General features: G+C 38.0%; 3 protein-coding genes and 1 non-coding gene across 4 annotated transcripts in view; 2 read left to right on the top strand and 2 right to left on the bottom strand.

The window, feature by feature from the left end:
* Nucleotides 1-14015, top strand: part of LOC119829629 (neuroblastoma-amplified sequence-like) — a 24125-nt gene extending 10110 nt beyond the window's left edge. The window contains exons 20-41 of the mRNA XM_038352240.1: nucleotides 157-259; nucleotides 462-661; nucleotides 1061-1173; nucleotides 1501-1633; nucleotides 2219-2467; nucleotides 2935-3046; nucleotides 3155-3255; nucleotides 3703-3932; nucleotides 4430-4659; nucleotides 4958-5175; nucleotides 5987-6151; nucleotides 6531-6691; nucleotides 7880-8067; nucleotides 8748-8890; nucleotides 9854-9943; nucleotides 10621-10743; nucleotides 10922-11092; nucleotides 11358-11596; nucleotides 12169-12298; nucleotides 12644-12761; nucleotides 13217-13339; nucleotides 13594-14015. Coding sequence (XP_038208168.1) covers nucleotides 157-259; nucleotides 462-661; nucleotides 1061-1173; nucleotides 1501-1633; nucleotides 2219-2467; nucleotides 2935-3046; nucleotides 3155-3255; nucleotides 3703-3932; nucleotides 4430-4659; nucleotides 4958-5175; nucleotides 5987-6151; nucleotides 6531-6691; nucleotides 7880-8067; nucleotides 8748-8890; nucleotides 9854-9943; nucleotides 10621-10743; nucleotides 10922-11092; nucleotides 11358-11596; nucleotides 12169-12298; nucleotides 12644-12761; nucleotides 13217-13339; nucleotides 13594-13893 — 3640 coding nt within the window. The 3' untranslated portion in view covers nucleotides 13894-14015. The remainder of the gene's footprint in view (nucleotides 1-156; nucleotides 260-461; nucleotides 662-1060; nucleotides 1174-1500; nucleotides 1634-2218; nucleotides 2468-2934; nucleotides 3047-3154; nucleotides 3256-3702; nucleotides 3933-4429; nucleotides 4660-4957; nucleotides 5176-5986; nucleotides 6152-6530; nucleotides 6692-7879; nucleotides 8068-8747; nucleotides 8891-9853; nucleotides 9944-10620; nucleotides 10744-10921; nucleotides 11093-11357; nucleotides 11597-12168; nucleotides 12299-12643; nucleotides 12762-13216; nucleotides 13340-13593) is intronic.
* Nucleotides 5324-5396, bottom strand: Trnaf-gaa. Its single transcript has one exon. It is a non-coding gene; the product is annotated as a tRNA-Phe (tRNA).
* A 513-nt stretch (nucleotides 14016-14528) lies between the features above and the next one.
* On the top strand, nucleotides 14529-17986 carry LOC119829527 (28S ribosomal protein S29, mitochondrial). Its single transcript, XM_038352083.1, has 8 exons — nucleotides 14529-14744; nucleotides 14848-15061; nucleotides 15311-15403; nucleotides 15872-16017; nucleotides 16103-16263; nucleotides 16583-16724; nucleotides 17389-17481; nucleotides 17763-17986. Exons 1-8 carry the CDS (start codon nucleotides 14667-14669, stop codon nucleotides 17949-17951), a joined length of 1116 nt encoding a protein of 371 aa, XP_038208011.1. The 5' UTR covers nucleotides 14529-14666; the 3' UTR covers nucleotides 17952-17986.
* A 231-nt stretch (nucleotides 17987-18217) lies between these two features.
* On the bottom strand, nucleotides 18218-18841 carry LOC119829528 (ATP synthase subunit g, mitochondrial). The gene is made up of 2 exons (XM_038352084.1): nucleotides 18668-18841; nucleotides 18218-18533 (listed from the first exon to the last, which is right to left on the bottom strand). The coding sequence occupies exons 1-2, from the start codon at nucleotides 18705-18707 to the stop codon at nucleotides 18274-18276; spliced, it is 300 nt and encodes a 99-aa protein (XP_038208012.1). The 5' UTR covers nucleotides 18708-18841; the 3' UTR covers nucleotides 18218-18273.
* Nucleotides 18842-19645: the final 804 nt, after the last annotated feature.

The raw sequence follows: 19645 nt of genomic DNA, 5'->3' as shown, positions 1-19645 counted from the left end.
GGAGAAAAACGGGTGTGAGTTACATACATACATACATACAAACATACAAGTGAAGCTAATAAAAGCGTGTTAAAAACGAAATAAATAATTCCGACCATAATAAATACTAGTAAAGTCACTTTAAGTTCATGTTGACAGTGACCACATTATTTCCAGGAGTGAAAAAACAAAACAACGCGAATGGAATAACATTCTCAAAGATATGTTGGATCTGCAGAATACAATATTCGGTTGCGTATCTCGTGAGGAGTGCCATGAAGTAAGTTTATTACTTTTTATATAGAATTCACTTTTGTTTAGTTATTTCTATAATTTCTAATCTACGCTTCTACACTAATATTATAAAGAGGAAGAATAAACTTTAGAAACATACAAAATACTGAGATTTCCTTCTACTACCTTCTTTTCCTTCCTAACATAGTACCAATACAAAGTAGCCAGTATTCGCTGGAATGTTCTAGATCTACGCGTCCGCCATGCTAACCTCGGGCGACATGGACAGCATCCGCATGGCGGCTGATGTGCTGACGTGCACGCCGCTCATGCGTTACGGCTCCCACGTCATCAACTACGAGAACACGGTTAAGCTGGTGCTGGATGCCGCAAAGGAGTACTTCAACTCGGCCTCCTCGCTTACTGACCCGTCGCTACAGCTGGCCAGGTGAGGGCTTGGTGTTGGATAATTGGAAAATTATGAGAATTATAATATCTCATAATTCTAATAATCAATTCTAAATTCAAAAGATTTTGTTAAGGAAGTATGGGACAAGGCAAAATGCCTTGTCCCATATTTATACATACTTTCCGGAAAAGTAGGTGATCAGCCTTCTGAGTCCTACCAGTCCTAGACATTTTTTTTGTGCGTCCTCGGGAATCTAAAATGGAATCCAGGTTCCCTCGATTCTATGCTCAATCTTTAACCACTGTACCAAGGAGACAGTCAGTTTTTTATTAACTGACCCACCCACCAAAAAATCAATAAACTATTGTATTTCAATTGTGCTTGGAAAAAGGTTCCAAGTAAACAGATTTTTTTTTTCAATTTTTTAAACTTTTATAGATCATGTTTAAATTTAATCGCGCCTGGAAATCCTGAAGTGGAAAAAGAAATTGACCTGATAGAAGCCCTGCCCATTCTAAATGCGTTCAGGATTAAATTGTTGCCAATTCAAGGTGAGTTTTTCATAAGGATACAATATGATTATATTTTGGTTCCATAATATTATGCTTAATTTTGATTAAAGGGGAAAAATTTTGAAATTATTATTACAAAACAGCTAGACTATATTTGAATGGGACCAGGCGGAAGACTTTCTAGCTTACCAGCTTTCAAATAAATAAATAATCGTCAAAATGGGTACACTTTGTCGAAAGTTCTGAGATAAAAAAACACAAAAAATACGTTCGAATTGAGCAACTCCTCTTTTTGTCAAGTCGGTTGAAAATGCTTTGATAAGGTCTATATTACTTATTCGTTTTGTTACACATTTAAAATTTCAGTGCGCCTCTGCGAAGATCGTATGAAGCTGATTGAGGATTGTTTGAAATCTGAGTCTAGCGCTTTCCTGGCAAGTGAGAAATTACTGCAAGTGGCGAAGATGTTACGAGTAGCAGGAGACGATGATGAGGCCAGGTAATCGAATCCACTCTTTAGTCAGTCTAGTTTCTAGAAGTTACTTTGTTTAACTATGCATTAGGTCAGGAATAATCTTTTGATTTGTTCCTAATATAAAAATAGGTTTATCTTAATATATGTAATCTCGTGTCACAATGGACTCCTAAACCACTTAACCGATTATAATAAAATTCGCACACCATGTGCAGTTCGATTCAACTTGAGAGATAGGATAGTTTATATTATGGCAATTACGATAAATTACTAGGTCCCCGCGCGGAGCCGGGGCGTGCAGCTAACTAAAAACTTGTCGATGTGATTTTTGAAAGATATATTTTTGGTTGATTGGTTTAGCAGTAAAAAAAGTATCAGCCCTTTTCAAAAACGACGTAATGCATGTATGGTGTATGATTCATTGATTAAGGGCTTCGCGCATGCCAGTGTAATCCTTAAATAACAAGCAATAATAGTACCAGGTTATTTTGCATTACATTTTTGATGAAAAAAAAACTTATATACCTAATGTACTTCTTGTCGATTGCTGGTGCATTCAATGACCACTTAGCATCTTGATCGATGGCAACACTACACGTGTGTCCGCAGGGAGGGCATGGTGCTGACGCAGGTGTGCGCGGCGGCGCTGGGCGCGGGGTGCGGCGCGGGCGGCGGCGGCACGGCGCTGGCGGGCGCGCGGCGGCTGGCGGCGCTGCGCGTGGCGCGCGCGGCGCCCGTGCTGGCGGGCGTGGCGCGCGCGGCGCCGCCGCACACCGCGCCGCACGTGCGCGCCGACCTGCTCGCCGCCGCGCTCGCCTTCTGCCCGCCGCGCCAGCTCGAGGAGGTGCTGCACTCGCGGTGCGTGCCCCGCCCCTACCTTGCCTCTATTCCGCTTATAAACTACTTTTTCGTTCAGTCGATTCGTTTCTAGAGGGCAAAAGAGAGCTCCTTTGCCAAATATGACATAAAAATGTATCTAGGATGATGCATTTTTTATATCATATAAATTTGGAATGGAATGTCATTCATCATTTCAACTGATACCAGCTCGCCCGCAGATTCGCTCGCGTATTAAAATAAAGAGGTTGACAGTCCCGGAGTTGTTCTCTATTCGTTTGAGATCTTGTTCCCGTGAAATTTGTGAGACAAAATATATCTATATATCCTATATCTCTCTGAAACAATTTTTTTTTTAAATCGGTCCAATAGTTCGTGAGAGCAAATTCAAGCAAACAAATAAACTTTTTGCCTTTAAATATTATTACAGATACAGATATTATATACAAATTCCTGCATTAAGAAAGCATCAATCAATTTTATTTCAGACTAAAATTGGAGCTCGAAAGTCTTCAACCCAAGCCGAGTCAGCCCGAAATTAACTACTACGGATACCGCTGGCCCTCCACTGATGACGAATTTTCTGATGCAGTTAGCACGGTGTGTATAAAAACGGGCTCGGCATCTTTTATAGTCTTTAAAATTTAAATATGCCATTGCTGTCAAGAACTTCACCTGGAAATATATAATAATGTGTATTGTTCTCAGCCTGTCACAGAGAAGAAAGATATCACGACACCAGCTCAGTCCGAAAAGAAACCTTTGCTCAATTACTTAGTGGACACTATTCAAAACAAGTTTGCTGCAGGGTAAGATAATTTTTAACAAAAACTAAATTGCCTTTACATTGTCTCAATTAGACCAAATTGGAACTCTTGAATCATGAAAATAGGTTTATCCAATCAATAGTTCTGAAAACACAAAAAAATGCAGTCGGATTGAGAACTCTTTATTCGATGTTGTGTGAAATAAATATGTACATTTCAATTACTGATACATACTAAGTGCAAATGTAGGTAAACGCCAATTTCAACTGAACATTTATTGTTTCTTAAGCAATTCAAACATTTCTCATTCAACCAAACTTCTTAATAATTGTTTTTTTTGAGGAATTGAAAAATCAATTAATTTCCTGCAAGCTCCTTCTGGTCTCGAACCTCGACTTGTCGATTTTGAAGTCCGAGGTCCTCACCACCGAGACGCCACTGCCAGGATGTCACTTGAACACATTACTCATATTGACTTATCACCTGCAGCGAACGAACACCGGACACGGAAGCGGAGATGATCCAGCGCAAAGTGCACTGCCAAGAGTTCTACTCCACGCTGTACCCACAGCTCGAAGTGGCCAACGGTTTCTACCGCTACGACAAGTTCTCGATGGACACGCAGCTCGCGCACGACTCGCCCCACTCGCGGCTGAAGCGCTACTACATACAGAGCTGTCTGGAGGACGGTCGAGTTGCTGGAGAGAATGAGGCCGAAGGTAAGCTTGGATGAAAGGCGGGTAGGATTCCTGTGTCCTTAGTGATAGAAGTCATATTTGTTGCGTATACATACTGACATATCAGAAAATAAACTTAATATATTGTTAACTTTAAATTGCAAGATCATCATAACCAATTGAAAAAAAAATTAACAAAGCAGTTTCAATGTTTAATGTATACTTCTATATCGCATTTGAAATTATAGTAGCACTAGCTGCTCCCCGCGGTTTCATCCGCGTAAGTCCGTATCCCGTAGGAATATCGGGATAAAAAATTAAAATTGCATATATGTTATTCCAGTTGTCCAGCTGTCTACGTACCAAATTGCATTGCAATCGGTTCAGTAGTTTTTGCGTGAAAGAATAACAAACACACACATATCCTTACAAACTTTCGCATTAATAATATTAGTAGGATAGGATAGGATATTAGAGAAGTCTAGAAATATACCATAGCCTTAAGAATTGTACCATAGCCTTAAGATTTTTCCACCTAGTGGTACAAAAGTGCGCGGAGGAGCTCGTGTACAAGGACACGGCGCTGAGTGTGGCGTGCCTGCTAGCCGGCGGGGCCAGGGGGGCGGCGGGCGAGGGCGCGGGGGCGGGGGCTGCGGGGGCCAGCGTGGGGCACTCGGCCGCCGCGCTCAGTGCGGCGCTGTACGCGGAGCTGCTGCGCTGTAACGCGCCCACTCTGCGCGATAATGTGTACCTCACGCGACCCGCTGAGGTAAATAATGATTTGAAAAGATATCCTCCATTTTTTTATTTTTATTTAATATCCACAAAACAGAACTTAAACTAATTACAAGTGTCGGAGAGTACTACATAACACTTGCTAGAGTTTAAATTCACACAGCGTGGAGTCTCTAGTTCAACATTTTATGGTACAATTTATGATAATTAGTAAAAAAACTCGACCCAAACACAATAACAATTTATATGTAAAGTCTCGCTTCCCGACCTCCTATATTCTTACGCTTCACGCTGCTCTCGTATAACATATGATGCGTTGTGTGCCCGCCAAGCTGGCGACGAGGACGCTGGGCGAGCGGGGCGCGGGCGGGGGCGCGGGCGGGGGCGCCGGCGGGAGCGCGGGGGCGGCGGCAGCGGCGCGGCGCTGCGCCGGCCGGCTGAGCGCGCTGGGCGAGGTGGGGCGGCTGCGCGCGCTCGGCGTCAGCGTCAACGCGCTCATGTTCCACGCGGACGCGGACTACCGCCGCGAGGTCATATACCGCCTCGCCAAGTGAGTCGAGCTTTTTTGTGGCGAAATCAATTCTTTGAAAAGCATGACACTACACTGGCTGACACATTCATGAACCCAAAATTGTTGAATTAAAAATAAATTATCTGTTTTGATTTAATTTTATTAAATTTTGCCATAAAAGTGTTCTTGCCGAAACCCGGGATCGAACCAGGGACCTTTAGATCTTCAGTCTAACGCTCTCCCAACTGAGCTATTTCGGCGGATGAAATCTTTCTTTAAATAACTAATCGTGTAAGGACAATAAAAGATACCTAATATTTCATTCTTGATGTGATTTTTCCAATGATTCTCCTCCTCCTCTGCCAACATTTCATATCTGTTCGCGATAAACTCGAAAACCATTTCCATTCTTTTTTAACCAATGGATATATTATACCAATGATGTTCTCAAGCAAAGTTTTATTATAAAGTTTGTTAAGTCTTAGACTACGCAGGCAAAATGTGGATAGTATTTATGAATTCATTCTGCCAATATTTTATATTTTCTTTTATAATCCAAGCACTTGTATGCTGGCATTTAGAATATATATTTTTGTGTGTTTTGGTTTCTATTTAGTTTTCCTACATAATATGTAGTTCCTTTCTTTCCAATCTGGTGATGGCCAATTAAGGCTCAATCATTCCCATAGAGATTGTATTATTCATAACACTTCACATCTTTATATTGAATCAATTGAAATCTCTACATTTATATTTAAATTCACTTAAACCCCGTTAAATTTCTTAGTTAAGCAAATAATGATTGTGTTACATGACATGTTTCGTAGCTACATGTTTCGTGGTCCACCAGATCGAACTCGGAAGAGCACGCGCAGCTGGCGTGCAGGCTCGCGCTGAAGTACGGGCTGGAGCTGCTGGACGTGTGGCTGCACCACGTGGCCTCGGACAAGTCGCTGTCGCACATCGCGCCGGACGCCATCGACGACATCGCGCGCAGACCCAACGCGCATGCGCGGTAATTATACGCACCATAGATATTTTTTTGCGTTTTATTATATTGTTATTTTCGCGTTTAAATTTTTAGTTTTTCATATTTTGATTCACGTGTATTTTATTTTATCTGTGTGGACTTTAATGTAACAAATCAAAGCGCATAAAAATTCGTTTAGATTTTCGGAAATTATAAATTTGTTATTATTCACTTTGTTTTGCTATTAACACATTTTATGTGTGTAGCCAGGATGTACTGATAGTTTAGCAATTTTCAGTAAAAATATGAAATTTTGAAATTGTTTTTTTTATTAATATGATATATGGCTTTGCAAATATTACTCAAACTCATTGTTTTTTTTTATCAATAACTTATTGGTTTATTATAAAATACCACCAAACAGTATTCGCGAAGTGCTTTGGCCAGAGATAGAGGGCAATAACTACGTAGCGTTGATAAACTTCTTCACGTTGCTGAAACGAGTGGACGAGCGGCCGCTGGTGTATGGGCTGAACGCAACCGAACATATCAAATTATTGAAGAAGGCTAAAGCTGCTTCTCCTGGTGAGATTGATTATTCAATTTGTGTGTCAATATATGTATATGTCACCGTTAGATTGTAAAGATCGTTAGATTACAATCTATCTAGCGAGATTGTAAACTATCGATAGATTGTGAACTGTATCATTATGATTGCAATTTGACTCATTATTCTTCGCTATATTGTAATCTACCGAAGTGAATCCGTTAAATTACAATCTGTCCCGCGTCAAATTGTCAACTGTCTGCAAGTTCTTCCTGATTGGTCGGTCTCATTGTTATTAAATGAGATTACTTAAGTTCACAAGCAGCAAAACGTTAAAACACGAACGATTCATGTAATTTAGGTTATGTTGCGAAACAAACACTAATTCTTTGATTTGTCATTCAAACTGCTTTTCTTGGGTTAACCACAGATAATTTTTTAGGTTCACAACAGTTTTATATATGTAAATTATTCGAAAGATATAAGTTATTTTCAAGACAAAATCAATTTATAATCACGAAAACATAGTTGTTTACATTCGACAACTAACGAAATAACAAACAAATATGGCGTGTGGCCGGGGTGGCGGGAGCACATACCGTTCAACCAATCAGAGCGCGAGTTGCATTCCGTCCTACGCCGGTTCACAATTTGACCGCTTCCCATCGATAGATTACAATCAAGCGAAAAATGATGCGTTAAATTGCAATCATAATGATACGGTTCACAATCTATCGATAGTTTACAATCTTACTAGATAGATTGTAATATAACGATGTTTACAATCTTACGGTGACATATACATTCTAGATACACACTGTCATAACATTTTAAATATTTTGTGCATTTCTACATTTACAATAATAATAAAAAAGAATTACACGTAATTTTTGGCTTAAGTATAGAAGCAAACTGTCTTGAGTTTCTTTTTTTTTCTATCGACAAAAGGTATATTATGACATTCTCATGTTGTAATAAATAAGTTAAGAAACTGTAAGCACGAGACTGTTCGCTTAAAGGCTTTTTAAAGCATTCATTATCCACATAGTATCTGATGTGTTATAGCCTAAAGCCTTCCTCAATAAATAGGCTATCTAACGCTGAAAGAATTTTGCAAATAGTTCTTGAGATTAGCATGTTCAACCAAACAACCAAAAAAGCAAAGTCTTCATCTTCACAATATAGATAAACAAATATATCCATATCTAAAATACTCCGATTCCCAGATCTGGACTACAAGTTGCTCCTGGAGCAGCCATCGGAGGAGCGCTTCATGGCGCACGTGCTCTCCATCATCAGGCCGGAGAACGTGGCGCTGCTCACCAAGTTCCTGCGCACCTTGCCGCCCGCCTTCCACGTGCCGGTCTCCGTCAGCGTCATATACACGCGCTGGCTCACTAAGCACTTCTTCGACGTGAGTGCGCTTGAGTTTTGGGCTCAATGTATTAGGGAATGAAAATGCGAATGGAAATTCTGGAATATTCGAGCCAGTCGTGTATACGTGATGGCTGTGGGTGTGCGTGCGTGCGTGTGAGTGTGCGTGTGCGTGATGGCTGTGGGTGTGCGTGCGTGCGTGTGAGTGTGCGTGTGCGTGTGCGTGCGCGTGTGGGTGTGTGTGTGTGTGTGCTTAAAAGGGTGAGGGGGGAATATATTTTTGCTAATATTTGAAAATTTTCGTGCTATCAGATTAGAAGGCAGCTACTTTTTTTGTGTTAATAAATTTGTGTACAGTGTAACAGTGAATTACTTGGATTAAACAGAATGCGGATCTATAAAACATTGATTATTCTAATCAAATAGTGGTACTTATATTTAACTACTTTTTGCCCGCGGCTTCGCACGCGTTAAGTTCGGAGTAGCATACTTACAGACATACATAAAATCCTACTATAATGATGTGTGTGAGTTTGTTACTCTTTCACGCAAAAGCTACTGAACCGATTGCAAATCAAATTTGGTACGTAGACTGCTGGACATCTGGAATAACGTATAGGCAACTTTTTATCCCGATATTCCCACGTGATACGGACTTACGGGCGGGTGAAACCGCGGGGCGCAGCTAGTTAACGATATTAAACAAGACGTTTGTACCAGGTGCCGCAATCGATGACAGCGGCGAACAACAAGAAGTGGATGCAGCAGTACCGCGAGTGCGTGAGCTACTTCAACAAGCTGACCAAGGACGATATCCTCGCCTTCGTTGAGAGCACTTGCTTCTCGCGAGAAGCTATAGAACGGTAAAGTATATATATTTGGCCCATATCCTCTTCCTTACCTTTCCCAGTCCTTTCCTTTACTCCTCTCTTCAATCCTTTCCTAATCCCTTTCCATTTTGCAGTCGGCAATCCATTTGAAGAGGCGTAAGGTCTGCATTCGACCTTACACCTCTCCAAATGTCCATGGGCGGTAGTAACGCTTACCATCAGGCGACCAACCAGCTCCATTGTCGACTATGACATAATAAAAAATATTTACGTTTTATGAATAGTCTTAGACTGTATGTATACTAGCTGTAACACGCGGCGGCACTCGCGTGCTACTCGGGTGAAAAGTAGCCGATGTACTAATCCGAGCTCTAATCTACCTCTGTACCAAATTACATACGGATACGATAAGACGCTATCGCGTAAAAGTGTTACAAACATCCAACCATACTGACAAACTTTAACGTTCTTAATAGGATCTTCTATATGTATATATAAGTCCATTACGGCTTGATAGTCTCGCTAAGACTCGAATTTTAAAAACTCAAAATATGGTTTGTTGCATTCATAATAGTCGAGAGAACAGTAAAAAAAATTAGGAAAAATGCTTCAAAAAATGTTCTGTGACGTTGCGAAGTTCGCCGGATTAACTAGTATTTAATATTTAATATAATATCGCTCGTTACGGCTCTGCCCAGATATCAAGATTCCTGTTTTATCCCAAGGGAGCATTTAAAATTTCGTGAAAATCTTTTCAGACGTTTCATCAAAACAAACAAACTTTCACATTTATCATGTCAGTGTGAGTAGTGTGATGAACAATGTGTTAGTGATATTAATAAAAGCATACAGAAATAGAGGAATTTGAACTATATGCTATTCGTTACATATAACCAATACTCAAAAAATGCTCTGAATACTAATAAAAATAAAAAAAATTACCCTATTTCTAGCCTTATTTTGTCGATAGGCGCCTAACACCATACAACATTACAGTGTAAACGGCGCAACGAGACAGGCGATGGTCGCACAGGCGGCGGACTACTGCCAGCTCGAGCACGAAAACGAGACGAAAATCAACCACGGGTATGCATTTAACACTACTTAACTACTCACTACTTACTTACCCACTACATACTTACTCACTACTTGCTTACTCACTACTTGCTTACTCACTACTTGCTTACTCACTACTTGCTTACTCACTACTTGCTTACTCACTACTTACTTACTCACTACTTACCTACTCACTACTTACTTACTACTTACTTCCTCACCACATACTTACTCACTACTTGCTTACTCACTACTTGCTTACTCACCTCTTGCTTACTCACTACTTACTTACTCACTACTTACTTACTCACTACTTACTTTCTCACTACTTACTACGAAGATTAGCGGGTACGATAGAAAAGTGGGAGGATAGAAACTGCTCAAATGAATGAAGGAAGAGAGAAGGAAAATACATTTCAAATAAACAAACTAACTCTGAATTTTTGTAGAATGATATAGACTATTGTGGGTAAATCCATTGGAAATGAATGCTCCCGGTAGAGATCTCATATATACTTAGATTATGTTGTAATGACATACAAAAAGTGTGAATTTCATATATTTAAGACCACGTGGCTTATTGTGCGTTGAGAATCCGCACTTTTATTGTGTATAGTACCACAAATATGTCATTAAAAAGGTATTTGAAAATACTGCTACAATTGCTTTTTTTTTAATTTTACTAAAAAAAAGTCATCGTTTTCCAGGTCAACGGCGTGGTCAAACGTGGGCCAAGAGCTAAGCCGGTGGGCAAGATTCCTGGAGAACTTTCACTCGGAGGCTGTGCAGCACATCCGCCTCGCTTGCGACGCCCCACCACATTTGTGGATGTTAGTATATGCGATTTCAAATACCACCTTTTAAAGTTGTAAAAATTTTTATTATCTGTGCCGCTAGGTTTCTTTCGGTGGCAAAAATAAGTATTTTTATAGCTCATATGCTATACTACAGCTAAGTATCCTCAAAATCCGTTCAATGGTTATATTTATATTGATAACAAAACCGCAGAGAGCTGGAGATGACGCGCGGTGACGGAGTCCTGCCGATAGCCAGCCAGCTGCTGCTGAACCCGACGCTGCGAGCCGGCGCGCTGGAGTCGCTGCTGCACTGCCTCAACCTGCGGCTCGACCTGCCCCAGCTGTTCCTCTTCGCCGCCGACAACCTGCTGCACGACGACGAGTGAGTGGGGGGCTACGGTAGCTTACCAGCCGCTTAAGAGCCTTTTTGAATTCTAATCTTAAATCGCCCGGTTCACGTGTAATCGGCCGGTGTAATGAACTAAATTTCTTTAACACTCATGCGCATCGTCGCGAGTACATAATTTTTCCCTGCTGCCCTTCTGAACTCTAAAATATTTCCACATGTACCAGATTGACCTACATGATTGTGCCATTTCGTCCAACCGCTAGCATCCTAAACACGAAAATACTTACATGCGCACCAGATGCACGCAGAGGCTGGTGAGCCGCATGGCGCAGTACCACAAGGAGGGCGGCGAGCTGCCCGAGGCGCTGCTGGAGCGCGTGGGGCGCGGCCTGGCGCCGCACGCGCGCCTCGCGCTGCTGGCACTGGGCGCGCGCCCCCCCGCCCCCGCCGCCCCCGCCGCCGCCCCCGCCGCCGCCGCCACCGCCGCCCTGCTCCGCGACCAGTTCGCGCCCGACGACTACGCGCAGCGCCTCAGCGGTCAGTCGCTACATGCTGAGAGATATATGGCGACTGCAATTGTGACATGACTGTTTTTTACGGACAAAGAAATGATGAAACACTAAAATTGTCTATTCGAAACTGTAATGTAGTGTGGAAATTTTACATTTCGATTAAATTCATTGGTATCCCTTCGTATGATATAAAATTGTCGTGTCGCAGTTTTAGTTGCTATATTTCTTTTTTATTGTTAAGTATATGAAAGCCTTCGGGTAGACGCATTGCCTGATGAAAAGAAAGGGGTCGAAGAAAATACCTCCGATATTTATGAAATTTTATATGTATATAATATTTGTGTAATAATATTTAATTTTTTCTTTTATAACGCTGAAATGCTTTATAAATGATAATTTTTTTTAGAGTGTCCCTTGGGCACATTAAACCGAAAGAGTAGAATAAATTCAATTACTAAAGCGGGATCACGGGTGGCCGTGGTGTCGCCGCGGTATGGCAAAAACTCGCCTTGGATAGAATCCCGCCTCCTGATTAAATTTGTTTCTTCTATTCTTTAAAACTGTCTCACGTAATAATATAACACAAATAACTCGCAGAGGACATGTTGCTAACCGAAGAGGGCAGATGGGAAGTGTTCGCGGCGCTCCTGTCGCGCAACGGCACGTGGGAGCGGCGCCGCGCGCTCGCCGACGCGCTGCTGTGCTGGCCGCACACGCGCCGCACCGAGTGAGTGCACTAGCTCACTCTAACACCATCGCGCACACACTTACACTGACACTTGCACTCACTTACACTGACACTTGCACTCACTTGCACTGACTAACACTGACACTTGCACTGCCACACTTACGTTCAAGCACTAACGTACTGTCTTAAAAAAGCTTCTTAAACAAACTTGCTAACATCAACGCACTTTACGTACCCACTATTTACTATTATCTTCTCTGCTTGATTTATTGTATGCTTCTGTGTCAAAATAAATGCTTTTTCTTTTCTTTATTTCTTTCTTTCTTCTTTCTATTATCTATGAAATGAAAACGTATCTAAGGTTAATTTTTGTTTTGATTTCAGATCGTCCCACAGCCTGCATTGTGAGTACATCCACCACTTGCTACTTCAGCCGAGCGGACACGCGGAAAATTTGCTGCTCATTAAGATGCTTCTTAGGAGTCCCGTGCTCACTGAACAGGTTTTTAATTTTTGTTTTCATTTATTCTCATAATCTTTTGTTTCTAATATATAAATCATTCAACTAAATACACATTGCATAGATGAATGTTGACAAGAATAAATAAAATACTTGGCAGGATTCGAACTGGCGTCTTTTGGCCAAACCGTAGCAGCGCCTAGCCTCTCGGCCACCCGTGATCCCAATTTCTATTCTTTCAAAATAAATCATTTATAAAGCATTTCAATGCTACAAAGCTAAAAATGAAAAAAATAAATAAAACACACTGGGAAGAATAAAAAAAAAATATACAGGCTTCTCCTATATCCGATCAAAACACATTAGCAATCGCCTGCTACTGTATCACGCTTATCTTCTGTGGAGATGTGGTCACTTGGCGCAAGCTGCCCCCAATTCGTATAGAAACGTCCTAGACTCCTACATTACACCTTAAAGCAATATACTAATGTTTGTAGGAGGTGCAATGGCTGCTTACCGATATAGACGGAGGAGCGGTGATGAACGCCGTCTGGGTGATCGTGATGAGCAAGTGTGATAACTACGAAGATATGTTGTGTAAACTGCTTGCTGATTATAAGGTTTGCTCATTTAAAGGAATACGGTCCCCTGAGTGAGGATACATAATATATCCTCACTTCTAATAATATAACGATATTTGTTTTACCATTCGTGCAGACGATAGAAAACTATATATTTGTGAATTGCTCTTTTTGGATTGGATTTTGTTTAGGAATTAATTACGAAACGTAGGCTTAAATAATATAATTAATAAATTACGTTTAACATCTGGGTAAAATACTTTTGTTCCTAATACTATTATTTTATTTTTCAGGAAACAATACAGAATGAAGCAATTGAAGAAGAGCTGATCAAGGAAGTTTTAGACCAAGGATTATTTATTAAATTAGTAGCTAGTCCTCTTTATTCTTCTATTATTAACTATATACTTAGTGGTGAGGTGTCGAGTGGCGAGCCAACGTGCTCCTATACTGTGAATAGAGCAGTAGAGGAATTGATCAAAGCTAACTTCATAGCAGAAGCAGGACATCTCCAGTTAATGTCTATGGGTGTCCCTACACCATTGCGTGGTTTCACCCAATCTGTAGTCTATTGCAGAAATTTATTTAAGTAAAACAATATATTTATCGCACACATTGTATATTATTAAGTTATTAAATTATCTCTGTAGTAATGCTCATTTTATTTTTATCATTAAGGAATACCTTACTATTAAATATGTGCTATGTGTGTGTATGGATGTGTGTATGTTTGTTACTCTTTCACACAAAAACTGCTGAACAAATTGCAATGAAATTTGGTACGTAGATAGCTGATCAACTGAAATAACACATTGGCAACTTTATATTCCTACGGGATACAGAATTACCGAAAAACCGCTGGGCGCAGTTGGTACTAGTATAATATGCAGCACGGAAGTGATTTTACTTCTACGTGCTGGGCTGAAGAAATGGCCTGCTAGTCATTGCAATTAGGTGTTCCACTGTGTTAAGAAGTATGTAAGTATATATTTAAGCAACGAAGAGCCGGCACGTTTAGCACGGATCGTGAATATGGAACATTTATTTACAATATTTTGATAAACAGGCCCCTGGTAGACTGGTCATCATTCTGGATTTTTTAGGTAAATTCCTAGCAGTGAACATTTTAAATAAGGCGTCTATACGGCAAAGACGACATCGATGATATTTTTCTTTATTATCTACTGAAAATATTTCAAATCTGATATATTAGAATGTCTTTAATGTGACATTGACGTACTGTCGCTGTGACGTCTGACTTTTAGGTTATGTTCATGTATTTATTATTATTTAGAAATATATTTAATAAAAATTCGAGACAAAACAATACATTAAAAATAAAAATTGTGTTTAAGAAATAATTAAAATGCTTTCCCGCAACATACGTCATGTATGTCGTCGGTACAGTCAAGCCGTTACTTTTAGAACAAATGAGGTATCACCTGTAAGTACTTAAACTATCTACTAAGTACTACTACTACTAACTCCTAGTATAAATGTGTGGTCATGCATAATATTATTATTCAATTGATTGTCTATTTTTCCAGACACAGCATAATGAAAATCAAATCGGCTTATTTTACACAGTCGACAAAGATTTGTGCAAACAATTGTATAGCCATGGGGGACTACCCAAGTCTTTCAAGAAACAAACAAAAACATTCGCTGAAACATCAATAATGGTCCGTCAACCAAGTTTGGAAATAATTGAATGCATTAGGGCATCTGATTTCAACAAGCCAGCTATTAGATATGTATTGTGTATCCTTTTTCAATCGTTCGTATCGTTGTAATATCAAATCTAAAAATCTAATCATAAGTCAGTATGGTTTTAATGTTTTCAATATATAAAAATTAAAAAAATTAACAATATATTAAATTTAACTTTAAATTTTATTTATTAGTTGTATGTATTCTTTAAAAAAGTCCGCCTATTATCTAAAAATGTATATGTGCATGCAATATATTATTTCATAATCATTATCCAATTACCTTAACAAAGTTACTCAGATGGTGCGGAAGGAACTGGAAAGTCAATGACCATTGCTCACCTGCTGCATTATGCATTTGAAGAAGGATATTTAATCATACATGTTCCCTGGGGTATGTAATTGCAAATTCAAAAATGATTAACACTTTCAATTAAACCTGCATAGATATGGTAATTGCCAATTATATTATTTAAACAAAGTAATGGACTGTTCTAGGAAAGGAGTGTATACAAGTCATGCCTCAATAAAGGTATCAAACTTATGATCTATATTAATAATATAAAGCTGAAGAATTTTTTCATGTTAATCTCAGGAACTACTGGACCAATTTCATTAACTGATGCATATATCCCAACTGAATCCTGATTGCTATAGATACGAGCCGTTATGTGATATGTGAATTTTGTTTTAATTATTGTTTTGATTTACTTGACTTAATGTCCTATGGCATTTGCATTGTCTAATTATTGTTTTACTAATTTCTAAAAATTCGTTTTATTTTTTGATACTTTATACTATTAAGTTTCATAAATTTTTGAATGAAAACCTACTGCAATAAAAAAAAATTCTTTATGTTTAGTATCAGACTGGCTACGACGTGTTCCCCGAACCAAGGAAATGTCAAACTCGACCACTCGTGAGGGCTTTGTTGATCTTCCGCTTGACGCCGCAGCCTGGTTATTGCATTTCAAGACTCAAAACCAGCACTTACTGAAATCACCCGAGGTACAATTTACCTCTTATAATACATTTGTTGTTATAATAAAACAGGTATACAATGTTAAGTAAGATGTATTTATAAATTTTTTAGTTGAAAATTACTAAAGAGTATGTTTGGAGTAAACGTGAAAAGACTGAAGCTGGGGCACCTTTGGTGGAGCTGGTTGAGCATGGTATTACGAGAGTTAAATATGCTTGTGACGTTGTTGATGCTATAGTCAATGAGGTTAAGATACTCTCAAATCAAAAAGTGTAAGTTAATTCGTTTTTTTTTTCAAATAATTTCCTTAAATATTCTTGTGACGTCGATTTCCCGCAATAAAACTATTCAATGTCCTTTACAGGGTCTTTCACATTGTTGGTTTGGTCATACATATATAAGATTAGCTAAGTACCCATAATAATTTGCAGTACCCACAGAATATAAAATAAAATGGTACAACACTTAATGTTTGTTTATTTAATCTTCTATACTTAACATACCTTCTTTTTCTATTACTATAGTTTATAAAAAAAAATTTCATTCACAACCACTATAATTTCATTGTTTTTTTTTTTAAATAAACTACAGATGCAAGACCTTTGTTGCGATTGATGGGTACAATGGTTTCTTCAATCCCACTACTCCATTACATACACCAACGAAAAAGAAGGTGGCACCTGAGGAAGTCACTCTAACTACATCCTTCTTGGAGCTCACTAAAAATGACTGGGTAATATTTTAATTTCATTATTATTTTTATAAACATTCTTAAATACTTCTTTCAAAATTCATTGTCATTTAAAATCTTTTGTTTTATGTTTATTATCTAACCAAAAACTTCAATAAAACATTTAATTAGTTATTTTAGGCCATCATTTGTTATTTTATGTCATCATTTTCAAAGGAAAAAATTAAGAAGTAAGATTCCTAGTTCCTCATACCAAATTATAGATACCAATGCTATTCTTATAAATTTGTTAATAGAAGATCAGCAAGCATCACACACATATCAAACATCACCAATAAAAAAAAAATATTTTATTGGTCAATCAAACACTCTTTAACTTATAAATTTTTTGTGTCACAATGTTTGTTCATGGGAACGGAGCAGTACATACTCCTTGAATTAACTGTACCAATTCTCATAAAATTTTGTGTGCATATCGGTCAGAGAATCAGTCAATATCTATTTTTCATACCCCAAAAATGATAAGTGTAAGGCAGAACAGCATTTACCAGGTCAGGCAGTGATTGTATAGATTTTACCTAGCTATCTATCCTAAATATCTTTCATTGGAATATTAGCATATTCTGTTCTGATAGCAAATAATACTGATACAACAAAATTCTGTATACTGACTTAACATTTATTGAACAGTTTAAACTTTTTTCAGAGTAATGGAGTGATGGTGCTAAGTGCAGATGCTATTGCATATCCAGAATGTGAAAAAGGAACATATTTACCCAAGCATTTACTGTTTCGAAAGGTTTGTGTTTTCATTTTCCTTTTGCTAAATTAACTTCAATTATTTATAGTAACAAAACATTATTATGTTTTGTTTCTATTCAACGGAATACAATATATTCATTGTTACCATATTGTGTTCTTAAAACAAAATATTTGCTCAAAATGTTTGTTTAAAACAAATTGATGTGTTATTTAATTATTATTTGTTTAAAAGCCTTGCTAATTAAGGCACAAGTTAGTTTCAAAGGATTTTTTAATTAGATATATATAGATAATATTGAATGTTAATAATTTTTTCAGGGTTTCGACCACTTGGACCCATTTGTGCCAATCAAAGTAGATGGCTATACAGACAAGGAATTCCTAACATGTTCAATCTACTACAGAGATAGGTTATGGTTGAGAGGACCCCCTGAAACTGAAACTGAGCTCAAAATCACAAGTGCATGTAATCCCTTCAGATTTATGGAACTATGTGCACCATTGTAAATTATGAATTAGTCAATAAAGTAGATGTAATATTATGAAAAAGTATTTTTATTTCATTTTCCCTGCCCAATTTATAAAGTACTACTGTTTCTATGAGATAGATACATGAACAGGCATCGTAACACAAAGTGGGTATCATACTTCTCTTTTTAATAATTTTGTTTTAATAGTACACAGCAAGATGCAGGTAGTTTTAAATTATTTCAATCATTTGAATTGCCTAAAATTGTTGTTATTATTGACACATACAAATTAAACAACACACATATAATTTATCGATTTTATTGAACATTATAACTACAGTGCATAGGTTTTAAATAAATTAGACGTTGTATCCGACAATATGACGCTTTCCAATACATTCTCCAACATAGAACCAGAAAAGCACTTCAGCTCCAACAAGGGTGTTCAATGTGGCCTGCTTCACAGTTTGTTGCTTCCATGCACCAGATTTGGCACTGGAGATAAGTTTGGCTAATCCAGCCCGGATCTGTGGAATCTCGCTGGGCTTAGGAGGAGCTAGTTCAACTTTAGCGTACTTCATAAAAATGGCAAACTTTGGTCTGAAGTCAGCAATCGCCGCTGTAAGGTAAATACGCCACACAATAAATCAAATCAAAATTAATACAGTAGATTAAATTCCAGCGAACAACATAACCTGCGACATATTACATAACTTAAATTTATTTACTAATTACTTTAAAAAATTTACGTACTGTTAATTAACGACGGTATTTTAGCTACTGCGCCAGCCATGTTTTCGAGATATTGTAATTAATTGAAACAAAAGATCTCGTATCCCGAAAGCGAGCCCTTTTTGATTTTGGAATGGACTGAAGTCGCAATTTCGATAAATGTCAAACTTCAAAGTCAATGCCACAGAGTAAGTCACATATTAATAATGCTTTTAAACAGAACGATGGGCGTATTACAATGAGTACACTAAATTTTGTCGTCACTTGATTTAGGAAAAAGTAACCGCATTCAGCAAGTTAGAATCCTAAATTTAGATCGCAGGATGGTTTCTGACTGGCTGAATCATTGAGAAGCCTAATTACAAACGCATTTAAGAAGATGTTATCGCATTTACTTACCAAAAACTTGAATGTTTCAATACTTATATACTTGACTTAAATAAATTAATAAATATTTTTCAGCGATAATTGTTGCCACAAAGTTTGGGGCAATAAAGAATTGAATTTAAATCTTATACGTTATATCTTTAATTTATAACCAACGAATACAGAAATTATCTATGAATCAAGATCGTTTTACATATAAATAAATACTGTGACAACAAAAAGAAAGAAGAGTAAGTATAAGTACCAAAGAAAAATTTGTGTACCTTATTCCTTTCTGCTTTTAGAAACCATTTTATATAGGTAGATACTACTACGTAGGTAGATAACACTATTTTTGCTTAGTGAAGAAGTCTACTGAGTTGGATCCAAAAATTAACTAAATATTAAATAAATTATCTAATATATATATATTCAAATTTTATATTTTTTTTTGTTCTCAAACAGGTTTAATTTTCAAAGTTAGTATCAAAATAATATAAAAGCTAGGTATATACTACTTATTTAAATCAAAATACCAAAATATTAAGTAGGTAGTTTTATCCAACACAGGAACTGGGTCAAATAATAGTCTCGTTCAACCTGTAACCTTTATTAGCTCACTTCACAATCACA

This window comes from Zerene cesonia, chromosome 10 (genome assembly GCF_012273895.1).
Source record: "Zerene cesonia ecotype Mississippi chromosome 10, Zerene_cesonia_1.1, whole genome shotgun sequence".
Taxonomy (NCBI): Eukaryota; Metazoa; Arthropoda; class Insecta; order Lepidoptera; family Pieridae; genus Zerene; species Zerene cesonia.
Note: the sequence above shows the minus strand (reverse complement) of the source record. Positions and strands in the feature narration are given on the sequence as shown.

Bases quoted from the DNA above. Each gene is read 5' to 3' on its own strand.
- LOC119829527 (XM_038352083.1), top strand. From the start codon at position 14,667: ATGCTTTCCCGCAACATACGTCATGTATGTCGTCGGTACAGTCAAGCC. The intron at 15,062-15,310 runs GTATCCTTTTTC...AAAGTTACTCAG, and splicing joins AGCTATTAGATATGTATTGT to ATGGTGCGGAAGGAACTGGA. The intron at 15,404-15,871 runs GTATGTAATTGC...CTTTATGTTTAG, and splicing joins AATCATACATGTTCCCTGGG to TATCAGACTGGCTACGACGT.
- LOC119829528 (XM_038352084.1), bottom strand. From the start codon at position 18,707: ATGGCTGGCGCAGTAGCTAAAATACCGTCGTTAATTAACA. The intron at 18,534-18,667 runs GTACGTAAATTT...TTTACCTTACAG, and splicing joins AATACCGTCGTTAATTAACA to CGGCGATTGCTGACTTCAGA.